Below are 14,425 nucleotides of genomic sequence, written 5' to 3' on the forward strand. Positions count from 1 at the left end.
ACGCTGAGGGATGCTGCCGAGACCTTGAAACATCTGTTTACACCAGCAGGAATGATCCACTGTCTAGTCTGAATAAGATTAAGCGTTCCTTCGCTGCGTATGCTTTCGAATCTCTAATCCTGAGCTGGTCGTTCCTCATGACCCTGATCTTGCCCTTTGACATCAAGGGGAGACTTGTTCACTTTGATTGCCGGGGGAAAAAAACAAGGTGATTAAACACTAAATAACCACTATATCCTATTTGGAAAGCTAGCAGCAATGCTATATACAAAAGAACGAATGAATGGACCATTTTTTGGACAACGTTCTGACACAAATTCAACACAATGCAATTAAGCTGTGTGTATCAGGGAGCAGGAACGTGTCCAAACTGTGCAGAAGGCCTTCATATACCCCCTGATGTTCTGCAATTGGCTGCAGCTCCCCACATTTAGCAGCCAGTAGCAGGAAAGGAGGAGGAAGAGGAGGCACAAAGCCTGAAGGGCAACACAACATAGATTTAGGGCTGTCCGAACCTTTTTACAGGTTTTGACGTGAAGTAGCCGATAGTATTCGAAGCTTCGCTACAATGAGGGGGGGTATACTATTGGCAACAGGGAACAACTCCATTTACTTTACTCTCGAAGTCGTGGCAGGGATGCAAAGCAAGCGCTTGGCTACAGTTGCCAGCTGCCGTTTTTGACCCTTCCTCCAGTTCCTTCTTTGTAGTGAGTCGTCTCTCCGTCGGATGCTTCTCCATCGTGGAGAGGAGAAGCTCCATTTCTTTCTCTTGGTCAGTTCTAGTCTCTGTTTTTTGGAGCCATGATGTTGTTTTTTGTTAGCCTAGTTTTGGCCAGTTCGCCGATTTTCAACCTCAGTCCAATCATGCTATTATGTGGAGCTAACGCCATTGTGGTGGGAAAAATTTTAAATTTGAAAAAATTAGAGCTAGACCGATATGTTTTTTTCAGGGCCAATACCGATACCGATTATTAGTAGTCAAGGAGGCCGATAACCGATATTTGGAGCTGATATTCATTTGCAGTAAAAGTGAAAATATTGGCGTCAAAATTTTGAATAATACAAACTCCAACACTTAACTTTGTTTAAATGCCTTTAAGCATATGTTTATTAAACAAACAAACAAAAAGCGCAGGGAGTTCCCAGGGTCAGCAGCATCTGTTATAAAGTTAACTGAACATTTAAATAAATAAATAAATAACTTCCTGAAGTTTTATTAAGTAAATAAAACAAAGTTAAATAACATTTGCAAAGAAATGAACTTTTTCTCCTCTCCGCCGTGTGTGTGAGCACTCTGCATGCACAGCTTTCACTGCTGATTGGCTGTTACCTGTGCCATGGCTCTGCGTGTAACCAATCAGCGCTGTGGGTGGGACAATGCTGGAGGCAGAGTAGTGACTGCAGACAGAGAGGCGCGGCTGCATCAGAGCCAAAACAACCCAGTTTTAAACTGATCTCTTATCGGCCGTTGGATTTAAAAAAAAAAAAAAAAAAAAAAGGCCGATGCCGATATGCGTCAAAATGCCGAATATCGGTATATCCGATAATCTGGGAGGAGGGCCGCAATGCACGCTGGGTGTTGTAGGAATGTAGAACGGGTGAAACCACGAGCTGTTTGTACGACTTCCTCCACAGCTATGGCGCCAATTTAAGATATTATTGCTTCTATCGATTACAGAGAACACCAGCTTTGACTGACAGTGGCTTTTTCCAGAACTGCTCCTTTAATGTTGAGTTATTATTTCAATAAGCTAATTCTTATTTTGAAGGGGTTAAAAAGGATTTTTGCGGCGATTACCATGGCAACGATTGAAGCTTCAAAGCATTCGGGTCAGCCCTACATTGCAATTAAACTGTGTATATGAGGGAGCAGGAACGCGTCCAAAATGTGCAGAAGGGCTCCATATACCCCCTGATGTTCTGTAATTGGCGGCAGCTCCCCACATTTACCAGCCGGCAGCAGGAAAGGAGGAGGAAGAGGAGGAAGGACTTAATCGTATCCAAATTCTGTTTCTGTTTCCCTCTAGACCACCACCCTGATTGGCCTGCTAAAGACGGCCCGCCTCCTCCGGCTGGTGCGAGTCGCCCGTAAGCTGGACCGGTATTCAGAGTACGGTGCTGCTGTCCTCATGCTGCTCATGTGCATCTTCGCCCTCATCGCCCATTGGTTGGCGTGCATCTGGTACGCCATTGGCAACGTGGAGAAGCCTTACCTGGAGCACAAGATCGGCTGGCTGGACAACCTGGGGGTGTCGATAGGTGACGTTTGTTTCCAAGCTGCATTTTCAGCATCGTTTTTGTTCACTTTTTTACAATTTCTGTGTGAAATGTTTTCTTCCAGGAAAGAAATACAACTACAGCGACCCCAGCTCGGGCCCGTCCATCAAAGATAAGTACGTCACAGCGCTCTACTTCACCTTCAGCAGCCTGACCAGCGTGGGCTTCGGGAACGTCTCTCCCAACACCAACTCTGAGAAGATCTTTTCCATCTGCGTTATGCTCATTGGATGTGAGTGACGGCTGAGTCACAGCACACACAGCATTCAGTCCTGTTTTTATTGAAACCCTCTTTTATAAGGTTATATAAGTGTTTATTTCGGCTATTTAAGATCTATTAACAAGCTTTTACAGAACATTTTGCACATAAATATGAAGACTCACTATATAACCTCAGGTAGGTCTTTCTCTCAAGAAAACAGGAAGTCATGTGGCAGCAGCAGCAATGGTTTTTCTCAAAACATCACCATAATCCTAAAATCCTATTCAGTATTATCAGTTCTCTTACCTGCCCTCCTTCCAGATGCTTCCTAAATTAAATCAGAAGACTGGTGAAGTTGAAAGCATAAGAAAAAACATTTCAGCCACAAGCAGAGACCTCTTTGTGTCCCCATCTGCTCAGCCCAGTTCAACCGGTTTGAGCCCATCTCATTAGCCTCACTAAAAATGAAGTCCATCACATACCCCACTCATCTCCTAAAGGATGCCTTTGATGTTATTGGCCCAAGTATCCTGTCAATTATTAACAGCTCTCTGTCAACCGGCACTATGCCATCCTGCTTCATGCACCAACCTGGACCCCATACCACTCAACACTTCCATACTTGTACAAAGTCCAGATAAAGGTTATTCTGCAGAAACTGCCCCACCTTAATCGTAACAACCTGTCAGGTTTTAGGGCAGTTCATAGAACAGAGTCTGCATTACCCAGAATCCATAATGACCTCCTTCTTACAGGAGATTCCAGAAATTGTGCTATCCGGATTTCTTTAGACCTCAGTGCAGCATTTGACACTGTGGATCATGCAATCTTACTCAGTCATCTCCAGCTTTGGGCTGGTGTTGGTGGTACAGCCTTGACTTGGTTTAGCTCCTATCTAGGAAACAGAACTTTTTCAGTATAAATTGGTAATTCCACTTCCACTCCAGCTAATCTAACATGCGGGGTACCACAAGGTTCAATCCTGGGCCCTATTCTTTTTACTATCAACATGCTCCCTCTAGGTCAAATCATCCAGACCACTGTTAAGCCGACGACACTCAGCTCTATCTCCCCATTAAACCCAACTGCCTTGAAGACATAAAAACTTGGATGGCCCAAAACTTCCCACAATTAAACGACAGGAAAACTGAAGCTGTGCTATTTGGCCCCCAAGATGCCATCAAACTGGTCTCCGATGACTTCGGTCACCTGTCCACTTACATTAAACCCCAAGCTTGGAATTTTTGTATGCTTTGTACAGCACTTTGGTCAGCTGCTGCTGTTTTTAAATGTGCTTTATATATAAATTGACCTGACTTGGTTTGTGGGAAATAAACAGAAGGAAAACAAGTAGGTATTGTGTCAACGGTCACCTGTATGGCTTCTCTCCCAGCTCTAATGTACGCCAGCATCTTCGGGAACGTGTCCGCCATCATCCAGAGGTTGTACTCAGGTACGGCAAGGTATCACCTCCAGATGCTCCGGGTCAAAGAGTTCATCCGCTTCCACCAGATCCCGAACCCGCTGAGGCAAAGGCTGGAGGAGTACTTCCAACACGCCTGGACGTACACCAACGGCATCGACATGAACATGGTACGAGCGGGAGTGTGTGCGCCAGTGTGTCCTTAATTTTTCAGTGCTAACTTTTTAGCTTGTCTCTCTTTCTTCTTTCTTTCCATTTGTGCGAGTTCAATGTTTAAAATGCTCTTACCCCCATCGTGAGGCAATCGCGCTATGTCGTCTGCATAGCGTGACATTTGAAGTGATGGAAAGCCCCAGTCGCAGCTAATACACGCTGTAACTCTGGCTTTCCTCGTCATGATGCTGTCCATGGTACTTATATAAGTTTGTCTCTTCCATGTCTGCCTCATGTCAAATGGAATGACAACCCACCACTCTGGTAAGAGCAGGAGGTACATGTGTTAACACCACTAATGTTGATATGAATGTAACCCAGTGGTAGATCCTCATTTAGCAGGCGCTAGCTCTGTTAGCTGATGTTTGGATTAGCATTAATTGTTTAATCATTGTCCCAAACATGCATGTTATTGCAGGACATGTTCCCCCACTATACTACCTGATCCACATACTGTAAAGAGTCTGTGATGCATCACAGACGGTTTACAGTATCAACCTGTGCATGTCAGCTACAGTAGAAGACACACAAAAGGAGGTTTCCTGCAGGCTTTAGCCGTAGACTTGCACGCGGTCCCCTTTTTTTGCATGAAATCTGTGTATTCAAACACAAACCACCACGCTATTCATCTGCTACCAGAGACAGAGTGAATCACGCCTGTGCGAGTGGGCACAGCCGCGCCGGTGCGCTGCCAGGTTTCCCCTCCCACCGTGGGAGGCTTGGCTGCACGCTCGGCGGTGGCACCTGCGCTTGCCAAATGTTGTTCAGTCTTTCCTTTCCAAATCTACTGATCAGTTTCTGTTCCGAGCAACATAAAAAAAAAAAAAGCAGCAGTCAGAGCCAGAAAAAAAAAACAGATCAGGCTACATCTCTTTTGCTGTGCTCGTGTCATTAGCACATTGTGCTTCATGTGTAAATGACAAACATAAGAAGTGTGTCTTTTTGTCCCTTATGTGCCCCTGTCCCTGCCCTTCAGTGTTTGTTCTGGTGGTAAACTTTGATAATGTGGTCCTTCATAGTCAGTTCACGTTGTCCCCGGAACATTTGTTGTGTTGTCAGTGGTCGTTGTACCTCAGTCTTTAAAGGGTAAGTTTAATATAAGCCTCTTAAAAAGAATGTTAAAATGACCTTTTTTTAAATATTTTTCATTGTATTTTCAGGCTAACTCGGATGGCTAACCGAAGACTATTGGTCAGATATTTTTTGAGCTACTGTTTCTGCTTTTTGGTTATACAGGCCATGCTTCAGAGAGTAGTGTCATCCTCACAGTGTATAAAGGCAGTGAGACTCTCACAAACTACAGATGTGTCGAACTAACACAATCGTAGAGAAGACGTCAGATAAATGGAACCTGTGTTTTGAGTCTGTGCTGTCGTTTCTCTGCAGCTTCTCAGTCTAAATGTGCTGTCTCGTCTCTCATCTTCAGCTGCTGAAAGGCTCATTAGAGAGGGGGTATTATGCTGTTTCACATTTTAAGGCATGTATATATAATGTTACAAGGTTGGATGTCCAGACTAAACATGGGTGAAGTTTCAAATCTGTAGGTAAAAGCATGTTGGAGTAATCCCCAGGCTTCTCGCCAGGTTGCACAGTTTTTTTCTACATGCTGCACTTTATGACGTCACAAGAGCTGGCCAATCAGAGGAAAGCTGGCTTGTGGCAAATCTGTAGGTAAAAGTATGTTGGAGTAATCCGTCACAAAGTGCAGCCTCTGCAGGCTTCGGGCAGCTGGCCAATCAGAAGAAAGCGGGCTTCTAGGGGCGGGGTTTCTTAAAGGGACAGAGCTGACTGAGTGGTTTCAGACAGAGGCTGTTTGAGGGCCTGCACAGAGCAGCAGTGTGAGAAAAACAATGAGTTTCTTTAACTGTAAATGATGCTACTCCACAGGTATCACAGAGTGAAATGTGAAGCTTTAAATTAGCATAATACCCCCCTTTAAAGCAGTAAAAAGTAGTTGGCAGGCTGTTTCTACTGCAGGGTATTAAAGGTTTTGAGAAGAAGGAAAGAACACAAGTGGCAATTGTATCAAATTTCTCTGGAAATCCCGTCAATTTGACCCACAGCTTCACCCCAAACTGAAAATCAACACACATGAAGCTCACTGCACGACAAAGCTGCGATGTTCGAACGAGTCGTCACAGCTGACCACCTCTGCTTCGACCCGTGTTTCACTCTCAGGTCCTGAAGGGTTTCCCAGAGTGCCTGCAGGCAGACATCTGCCTCCACCTCAACCAGAACCTCCTCCAGGGCTGTAAGGCGTTCCGCGGGGCCACCAAGGGCTGCCTCCGGGCCCTGGCCATGAGGTTCAAGACCACCCACGCGCCCCCCGGGGACACCCTGGTGCACAGCGGGGACGTGCTCACCGCGCTCTACTTCATCTCCCGCGGCTCAATCGAAATCCTCCGGGATGACGTTGTGGTTGCCATCCTGGGTGGGTTTACTCTGCATCTCCACAAAGTCTCAAGTTTTTTATTCTTTATTCTAGCAAAATAAGCGACTTTGTGACATTCTGTGTTGCTTGAAATTAACCAGCTGAACTACAGGGAATACGGCTGAAAACACAAATGGAATTTTATTAAGTTTAAAGGAATAGTTTGACATTTTAGGCTCATTTTTAGGCAACGCACTCTTAAATCAGTACAGTAAAGATTAACCTGAGAAACAAGAGCTTATGAATCATCCACCAGCGGCTATAGAGAGCACTCATTAACATCTTGCTTGTTTAATATTTGCAAAAAAAGTATGTTGAAAATCTTTCACGGTTCGGTGCTGTGATTTCCTGGAGTCACATTGCCTGGCAACTAGCAAGCTGTTTCCAGTCTTTATGCTAAGCAAGGCTAACATGCTAACAACTGTTCCCTCTAACTTCATGTATGAGCTGTGTCCCAATTGAGGGGCTGCATCCTTTGAAAGGCGTATTTGAAGGCCAATCGCGTCAAAGCGGCGCGTCAAAGGCTGTCACAATTCGAAGGGCTCCTTCAGATGTGTCCTCCTTTTCCCGGGGCAATGTATCCCGAGATTCATTGCACGCCAATTCAATTTAGATAAAGCAAACAAATTCTTTAAAGGTATAATAAGTCGGATCTTTCCTTGCATTTTGTCAGCAACACATTCAAACTGGGCTCTTCGTCACCAGAAGCTCACTCTCACACTCTCCTGTCAGAGCACGCCCACCCCGCCGAGCTAACACCGACTGCATCACGGTTACCTGTGGACTAGCATGCTAACCACTGGTTGCCGTTGCGCTACCATGCTAACCACCGGTTAGCTTTGCGCTTTGTAAAAGTCTATCCTACTTATGCCTTTAGAGTAATTATTAGTTACGATAGCTGGTTAGCCCGCTAGCTACCTGTTGCTAGGCAACAGGAACTGCGTTTGGTGACGAAACGGTAAGGGTAGGAACAGCTGGTGACGCAAACATGAAATCCTTTGTAGACCAGACCGTCTCATTTCAGTCCGGCTTTAGCGTCTACGCAGGCTACCAATGACTCATCCTTCATAGGCTGCTGCCTCGAGACACGGCTATAAACTGTGTATAGTTTTTCTTATCTAAACATGAGACGTGCAGTTTACCAAGTAGAATCTGGATGCTTCAGGCGGATGCCGTCCTGTTGGCCCTGACATTAGATGAGCTGCTGTAAGCTAAGCATTCTAACTGCCTTCTCCTGCACACACACACACAGTTGTGTATTAGTTCCTCTGGCTGAAGGATATCAGATCTGAGAAAGCACACAAGTAATGTAGCAACTTTGTGACATTTATTCAGCGCTCCTGTGCACAGAACGTCTAAACATTTCTAATTAGCGCAGTGGATTCACTTCAAAGACACGTCTGACGGTCCCGTCTCTCAGCCTGCTAAGCTTTGCCTGAACTCGGCTCCATTAGCGCAGACGCGGGTGGGCCGACTAAATGAAGACGGCTCCGTTGTGCCGCGATACAGCCGGGCTGGCAGCTGAGATCCCTACCGGCTATGTTGTAATAACTTACTTCAAAGAACATTGCGATTGCCGCCGCCTCACAGTCGTGTCTCAGCTGAACGGAGAGGGGCTGGAGAGAGAGAGAGAGAGAGGGGGAGGAAACATGGTGGGACGAGGGTAACAGAGGATCCGTGTTGATGAGAAAAAAGGGAGCATGATTGCTTTCAAATCGAGATGGATGACGGGAGAAGCAGGGAGAGCTGAGCGAGTGGGCGGGGAGGAAAGAAGAGGAGAGGAAGAAGTCAAAGAAACGGGGCAGAGTGATGAATTCAGGGGAGGGATGAAGTGACAGAGGAAGGAGTGGAAGTTAGAAAGAGTTTCCTGAGGTGGGATACAGCGTTAGGTGACAACAGCCTCCGAGCCGCGCGGCGTTATCGACATCATCCAGATATAATCGCAGTAAATCTCATCTCCTCTCCTCTCTCCCAGGTGCATCCCGCTAAGCCTTTTACGCTTCGGCTTCTCTTGTAATGATGTTTTCATGCAGCCAATAAGGTCGGGCGCAAAGCGGTGACACAATAGGGTCACAGTGAGCGAGAAGCATGGATGGAGAAGTTGTAGGTTACACACAACTCAGCACTTTTTCTGTGCTACAGCAGGAGAACTGCTGATGACTCTATTTTCACACTATGGTGCTTATAAACCGTGTCATACGGTCCTGTGTTACACTACACTACACCACCAACAGACCAATGTCTTCTTTTGTGTTCCCTATACCCTACACTGTCTATTATGTGCTGCAGAGTGTGCGTGTCACCTGCCTGTAAACTGTAAACATGCATGCGACGCTGCTGCCGTCACTGATCATGTTAGCAGGATGATCGAAGCAGGCTCCTAATTATGCGTAGCGGCTTTTCAGTGTGTGTATAGCTGTTATCTGCGGCACCTTGTCCCAGTGCTGGTTAACGCTGTGGCTACATAAACAGACAGTTCACGGAGCGGACTTGCAGCAGTTGGCGGCTTCACCTAAAGTGCACACACGGCTTGAAATAGTGCGTCCCAACAGGAAGTAGGAGACGGTAAGCTCTCTCTCTTTTCCAAAAGTAACCGTCACCGAGCTGATCGCGCTTATTGAACATACATTTGAAACTTGTTAGAAACGGAAGATGACATACCGTACAAGTAACACAGCTGGAGCCCACAAGTGTGCTTGTATTTATTTAATAAAGAAAAATGTCGCCCCTCCTGAACGCTCTCTACAGGCTGTCAGAGTCGCTGAACTAAGTGTGGTAAAAGCAGGAGTTTGTTTTGTTGGAAGAAAATAGACTTAAAAGTCCCAAATAATAAACAGTATGATTGTTATCTTATGGCAGCCCACAGTGGTCAAATTTAAAGAATATAAAAAACGTTATCATACAGTGTGCAAAATCAAATTAATGAAGTGTGTAATATGTATAAATGGGAAGACAAATTTCAAAATAATTGACGAATTTGTAAAAAAATTCACAGAAATCTAAAAAGTTATTTGATCATTTTAATTAAATCATAAACATTTGTTTTCATCATTTTATACGGAGGCCCTCAGCAGACATGCATCCATACATTATATTTACTCCATTTTCCTGTGATAACAGGTCATTTCTAGTTGTTTTCTCGAGATCTCAGGTTATCACGAGATGACAACGCTGCGCCACCGTAACGTCAGGTGATCATAACTTTAAATGCACAAAACGAACACAGAAACAGGCTGAACTTAGCTCATTAGTGTGGGCGATGGCAGCACGGTCTTAGTATGTCAAATCACAGCGACCAGCCAATTGTTTTGTTTTCTAGATCGCTGGAAAATTATCCCGTTATCACGAGAAAACCCTGGAGAAAACGACCAGAAATAACAAAACGAAGTAAATAAAATGTGAAAAAAACGGATGCGTGTCCGCTAAGGGCTTCTGTAATTTTACTTATTTTTATTGCTTTTTATTTCAAGACAGTGATGATGTCACAACCACAACCTTTTACGTAGTGTGATGTTGCGTTTTAGGAGACTTAATGACACATAATGGAATAAAAATGCCACCAAAGGAAACTCTTAAAGGGAAAGCTTTGAAATAGTCTTTTACAGCTTTTATTTTGAAAACTATGAAAGACCATTTTAAGAAGGATTCTTATTAAGTTCTTAAAAAACAAATAATTCAGTTGAATTTAAATATTTTAATTGTTGTTTTTATCATTATTATGTGTTTATTATTTTTATACAAACCACTTTGGGCCTCCGTACTCCCTGCCTCTATGTTACCCCCCTCTGCGGCAGCAAGGTAAACCCTGCGGCCACTCCATGTAGGTCATTCCTCTGTGAACAGAAGCAGGAATGTTTGGCCTGTGCGACTTCCACGCCCGACTCTCTGGCATTGTGTAAATCCTGTTTTAGACGACTGCGATGCCCTTTGGCCTATTCCACATTCGCACGCTCTCTGCCAGGTGGCGTGTCTCTTTATAGGTCATCACATCCTGTACTGCACGCTGTCCAACACCGTGTTCTCTCAGCTGCTCGGTTAAATAATAACCACTCCTTCTCTTGTCAGGATGTTCCTTAAGTAGCCAAAAATAGACGAGGAGTAAAGCTTCTGTCCTTAATTAGCTAAAAGGAGTCTTATATTTGATTGTCTTTTTCTCCGTTAGGTAAGAACGACATTTTTGGCGAGATGATCCACCTCTTCGCCAAGCCGGGGAAATCCTGCGCGGACGTGCGCGCGCTGAGCTACTGCGACCTGCACACCATTCAGAGGGAGGAGATCCTGGAGGTGCTGGACATGTATCCCGAGTTCGCAGACCACTTCCTCACAAACCTGGAGCTGACCTTTGACCTGCGGGATGAAAACCCCAAGGTAATGAAAGAGCACAGATCCTCCTCTGTGGCTTTAATGTGGAATCAGTCTGCTTTCATTTACAGCAAGAAGCTCCGTTAACTTGTTCATATCTCCGCCACTTGAAGTGAACGAACGTCTTTTTTATTACTTCTCTTTAGCGCTTTAATTTCTGTCATGAGAATAAAGGCTGATTTAGACGTTCTGTCTTTGATCTGCCATTTGCCGGAAGACGAGAGACGAGAGAGAGTATTAGTGGAGCTCTGAGGGTGGGCTGGACGAGGACACGATGCAGGCTGTGATTATGATGAATGAAGCGCAGCGGGAAGATTTGTACGGCACGGAGAAGCATGAGAAGTTTCTGGGAGGAGAGATGTATGATGCTACAAGTAAACATGACGTAGTTTAAGTCACAATTACCGTATTGATCGGAATATAAGACGACCCCGACTTTCAAGACTGTTTTTGAAGACCAAATTAGTTTTTATAAAGAGAACAAATATATTTTAATATCTTTTACATTAAATTGTCACATTTAAATTCAATAAAATGCGTTTTTAACATTTCAATAAATTATTAACCATCAAAGTGAGGTCTGTTTACACCTCGCACACATCTTGTTTCCGCAGCACCGGAGCACGATGTAATAACACACACTGGGGCGGCTTTACGCCGACGTTGCTTGGTCCGACGTAAAATGACAAAGGCCGCATGACAGCGGAGCTTCATTATGGCGCTGAGGCAGAACCGCAGTGTAAAAAGGGCTACTGTCTCCTGTCCATCTCTTGGAAGCAGCTGCTTTGAGAACAAATTTCTCTGTTACCATCTGTTGGCTAAGACTGTTAGCATTTTTAAGACGCAGCGGTTTGGTGGCCTGCTGCAGCGCTTTTTTAAATTTCCAGGCCGGGGAGGTCCGGTCCAGTCCAGTCCAGGGGGACTTCCAGGAGCTTAACCAAGGTGCAGCTGCGGGGGTTCACGGAGCTACGGTTATTTTTGGGCTCGCCATTTTCTAACATTACAACAATTCTCTTAAAATTGACATCATAAGGGCCTGTGTCCACTAACGTTTTTTTTTTTTTGCACTGGCAGTGCCCACAATCTAATTTTTAGAATGCTACTCACTGTTGCTAGGTTACGCAAGTTGTTTGGCGGCACTTCCGCTCCCGCAGCGAGAAAAAAACAGCTGATGCCGAGGACTTAGGACCAACTGTCTGCTGCTTGTGCATCGTCAGTGGACACAGGCCCCAACCCCGCCTCAATTGTTGTTTAACTTGTCCGACTTCTGAGCCATTTGTTCGGGCGATCACTATGACTCTCCGTCTTTCATCCTCCTGGCTCTGTGGCTGTGAGTGACAGCTGGCCTTTATCAGCCTTTAAAAGAGTCGCCCACAAATTTAAGACGATCCCATTTTTTCAGTTGTATGTCAAGAAAAATGAACATCTGTTATAATGTCGATCTGATCGTGTTTTGTCCCTTTACAGACGAGCAAGCCAGGAAATGATTCAAACACGGACGACGTGGAGGGTCCAAGACGAGTGTCCTACAGGAGGAAATCCTCCACAGGTGAGCCTCAACACTTCTGTGCTGTTAAATTATGACACCACCAACTAAAAAAACACACACTGTTGTGGTTCCACATTGTTGATTCAGCTGACAAACATCTCGGTCCCTCTGCAGCGTCAGTATAAACAGGAAAGACCTCAGGGGCAAACTCCACCCGCTCTCTTTGCACAGGTGTGAGGCAATGATGTAATTTCATGTGATCCTCCTTTAAAGGAGCAGATATCATTTACAACTTTCAGAATAAAACATAAAGTTGTTCGGAGGCTTCAGCATATGAAAATAAAGACCTCCAGTAATCTGACCTGAGGCTGAATATGGAGTTATAGCCCGTCCAGTGTGACACGTGCACGGTGACAGCCTGCTGCCATTTGCATGCGTTTTAATAAAGGTAAACACGGTGGCTGGTTGCGCATAAAGGCGCCGCGCTCTGGCGTTTCTCCAATGAGAGGCTTGGGGTTCATCAACAGATCCGTGTGTGAGCAGCTGCCTTCGAGTGGCTGCAGGGTTTTAATGAAGAAGAAGAAGAAGAAGCTGTTTTTCCATTAAACGTCCTCGTTGTAATAACTCTGCCTTTGATCTTTCTAATTCTCCTCCTGATACGTGAAATGTGACGGATGCTCCTCAAGCCTTTATCTATTATTAAACACATCCGTCTCACATGAAATCACTGCTCCACACCTGAGCAGAGGTAATATAAGACCTTCCTCTGTGAGTCTTTAAACTGTAACAGGCTGAGGGCTGTGATGTTGATCATGTTGGCGTGTGTTTCTCGTTGAATCATTTTAATGACCTGACGTTGTTGTTGTTGTTGTTGTGGTGTGCGTGGGTGTTGCTTTTTGTTGGAGTTGAGAGTCTTGCTTTTCTCTTACCTATTTCCACCGTAATAATCCACATGCCACCTTCCTGACAGAGGTATGAATGCGTTACTGAGAAGCTCAATCGGTCACTCAAAAGCAGACGATGCCCAGTCCCTCCAGGAAGTTGTAATTTGCTATTACTTAGCCACTTCCTAAAACCTTGTTTTGTCCTGTGTGTTGCGTCTACCAATCAGAGACCATGTTCGTGACTTTCCACTAATCAGAGGCTCTGTTACTAATGTGAGTGTTCGCACAGTGAGACAGTAATCCCCCCCCCGTCTCTTATCAATGCTTTGATACGAGCCCAGCAACTGAAAAAGCAGGTAGAACAGCGTACATGTAATAAATATTGTGTAGATTCTCCCTTGTGTTTGTCGTCTTGTCACTGAAAATCAGCCGGAAGTGAAGTCACACAGACGGCTTTATTCCAGCGTTTGTCCCAGTTGCTCACAGTGGATGTGTCATCTGTTACACAGAGAAAAAAAAAGCCTTGCATTGCAAATCAGATATTTAAAGTGGCCACAATCACAGAGAAATCCTGGAGCATGTGACTTCCACAACGAGGCTTCTGTGGCGCCAAGTGCGTCAAACGTCCCAAAGCTAAACTCGCTCATGCACACGTTGCGACCATCAGCGTGTGCAGGCGCTCAGCTGAGCTTATTAACAGAAGTTATGGTTACATCAGAGGGTGTTTCTTAAAGCAAGATCACCTGTTAAAGCTTGTTGTAGTCAATCTGGAAATTCTGTTTCATAAAGGAGGATTAAATATGCTAACATTCAGTGTATAGGAGGCAAACTCAACATTGGAAAACAGATGGTAGGCTGCAATGTGTGTGTGTGTTTTGAAAGTATTTTAAATGAAAATAAATTGAAAAAGTGTTGAAATAACTTTATGAATAAACAGCTGTAGAAAACCTGTTCCCCTCTGGAATACCCCCAAAACAGAGCGTCTTATATTCCTGACAAAAGTGTTTTTCAGGCTTAGCTTAAACTTAAAAGAAACAAATCCAACCAATGTTTGAAATTAAAGCAATTTCTCTAAATTTCCTTCCCAAAGGTTCGTCTTTACCGCTGAAGGAATTTGCAGAAAACTGACAACACTTCGGTTCAA

The 14,425-nt window shown here is 44.7% G+C and overlaps 1 protein-coding gene across 1 annotated transcript in view; it reads left to right on the plus strand.

The window, feature by feature from the left end:
• LOC138603722 (voltage-gated inwardly rectifying potassium channel KCNH7-like) overlaps nt 1–14,425 on the plus strand; it is an 85,687-nt gene that overhangs the window by 60,035 nt on the left and 11,227 nt on the right. Inside the window, exons 8-13 of the mRNA XM_069675618.1 lie at nt 2,028–2,259; nt 2,342–2,509; nt 3,873–4,072; nt 6,294–6,546; nt 10,709–10,914; nt 12,376–12,457. Of these exons, the coding sequence (XP_069531719.1) occupies nt 2,028–2,259; nt 2,342–2,509; nt 3,873–4,072; nt 6,294–6,546; nt 10,709–10,914; nt 12,376–12,457 (1,141 nt within the window). The remainder of the gene's footprint in view (nt 1–2,027; nt 2,260–2,341; nt 2,510–3,872; nt 4,073–6,293; nt 6,547–10,708; nt 10,915–12,375; nt 12,458–14,425) is intronic.

Source organism: Semicossyphus pulcher, unplaced genomic scaffold (assembly GCF_022749685.1).
Source record: "Semicossyphus pulcher isolate SPU_LCO1_2020_fin unplaced genomic scaffold, fSemPul1.0.p SCAF_24, whole genome shotgun sequence".
Taxonomy (NCBI): domain Eukaryota; kingdom Metazoa; phylum Chordata; class Actinopteri; order Labriformes; family Labridae; genus Semicossyphus; species Semicossyphus pulcher.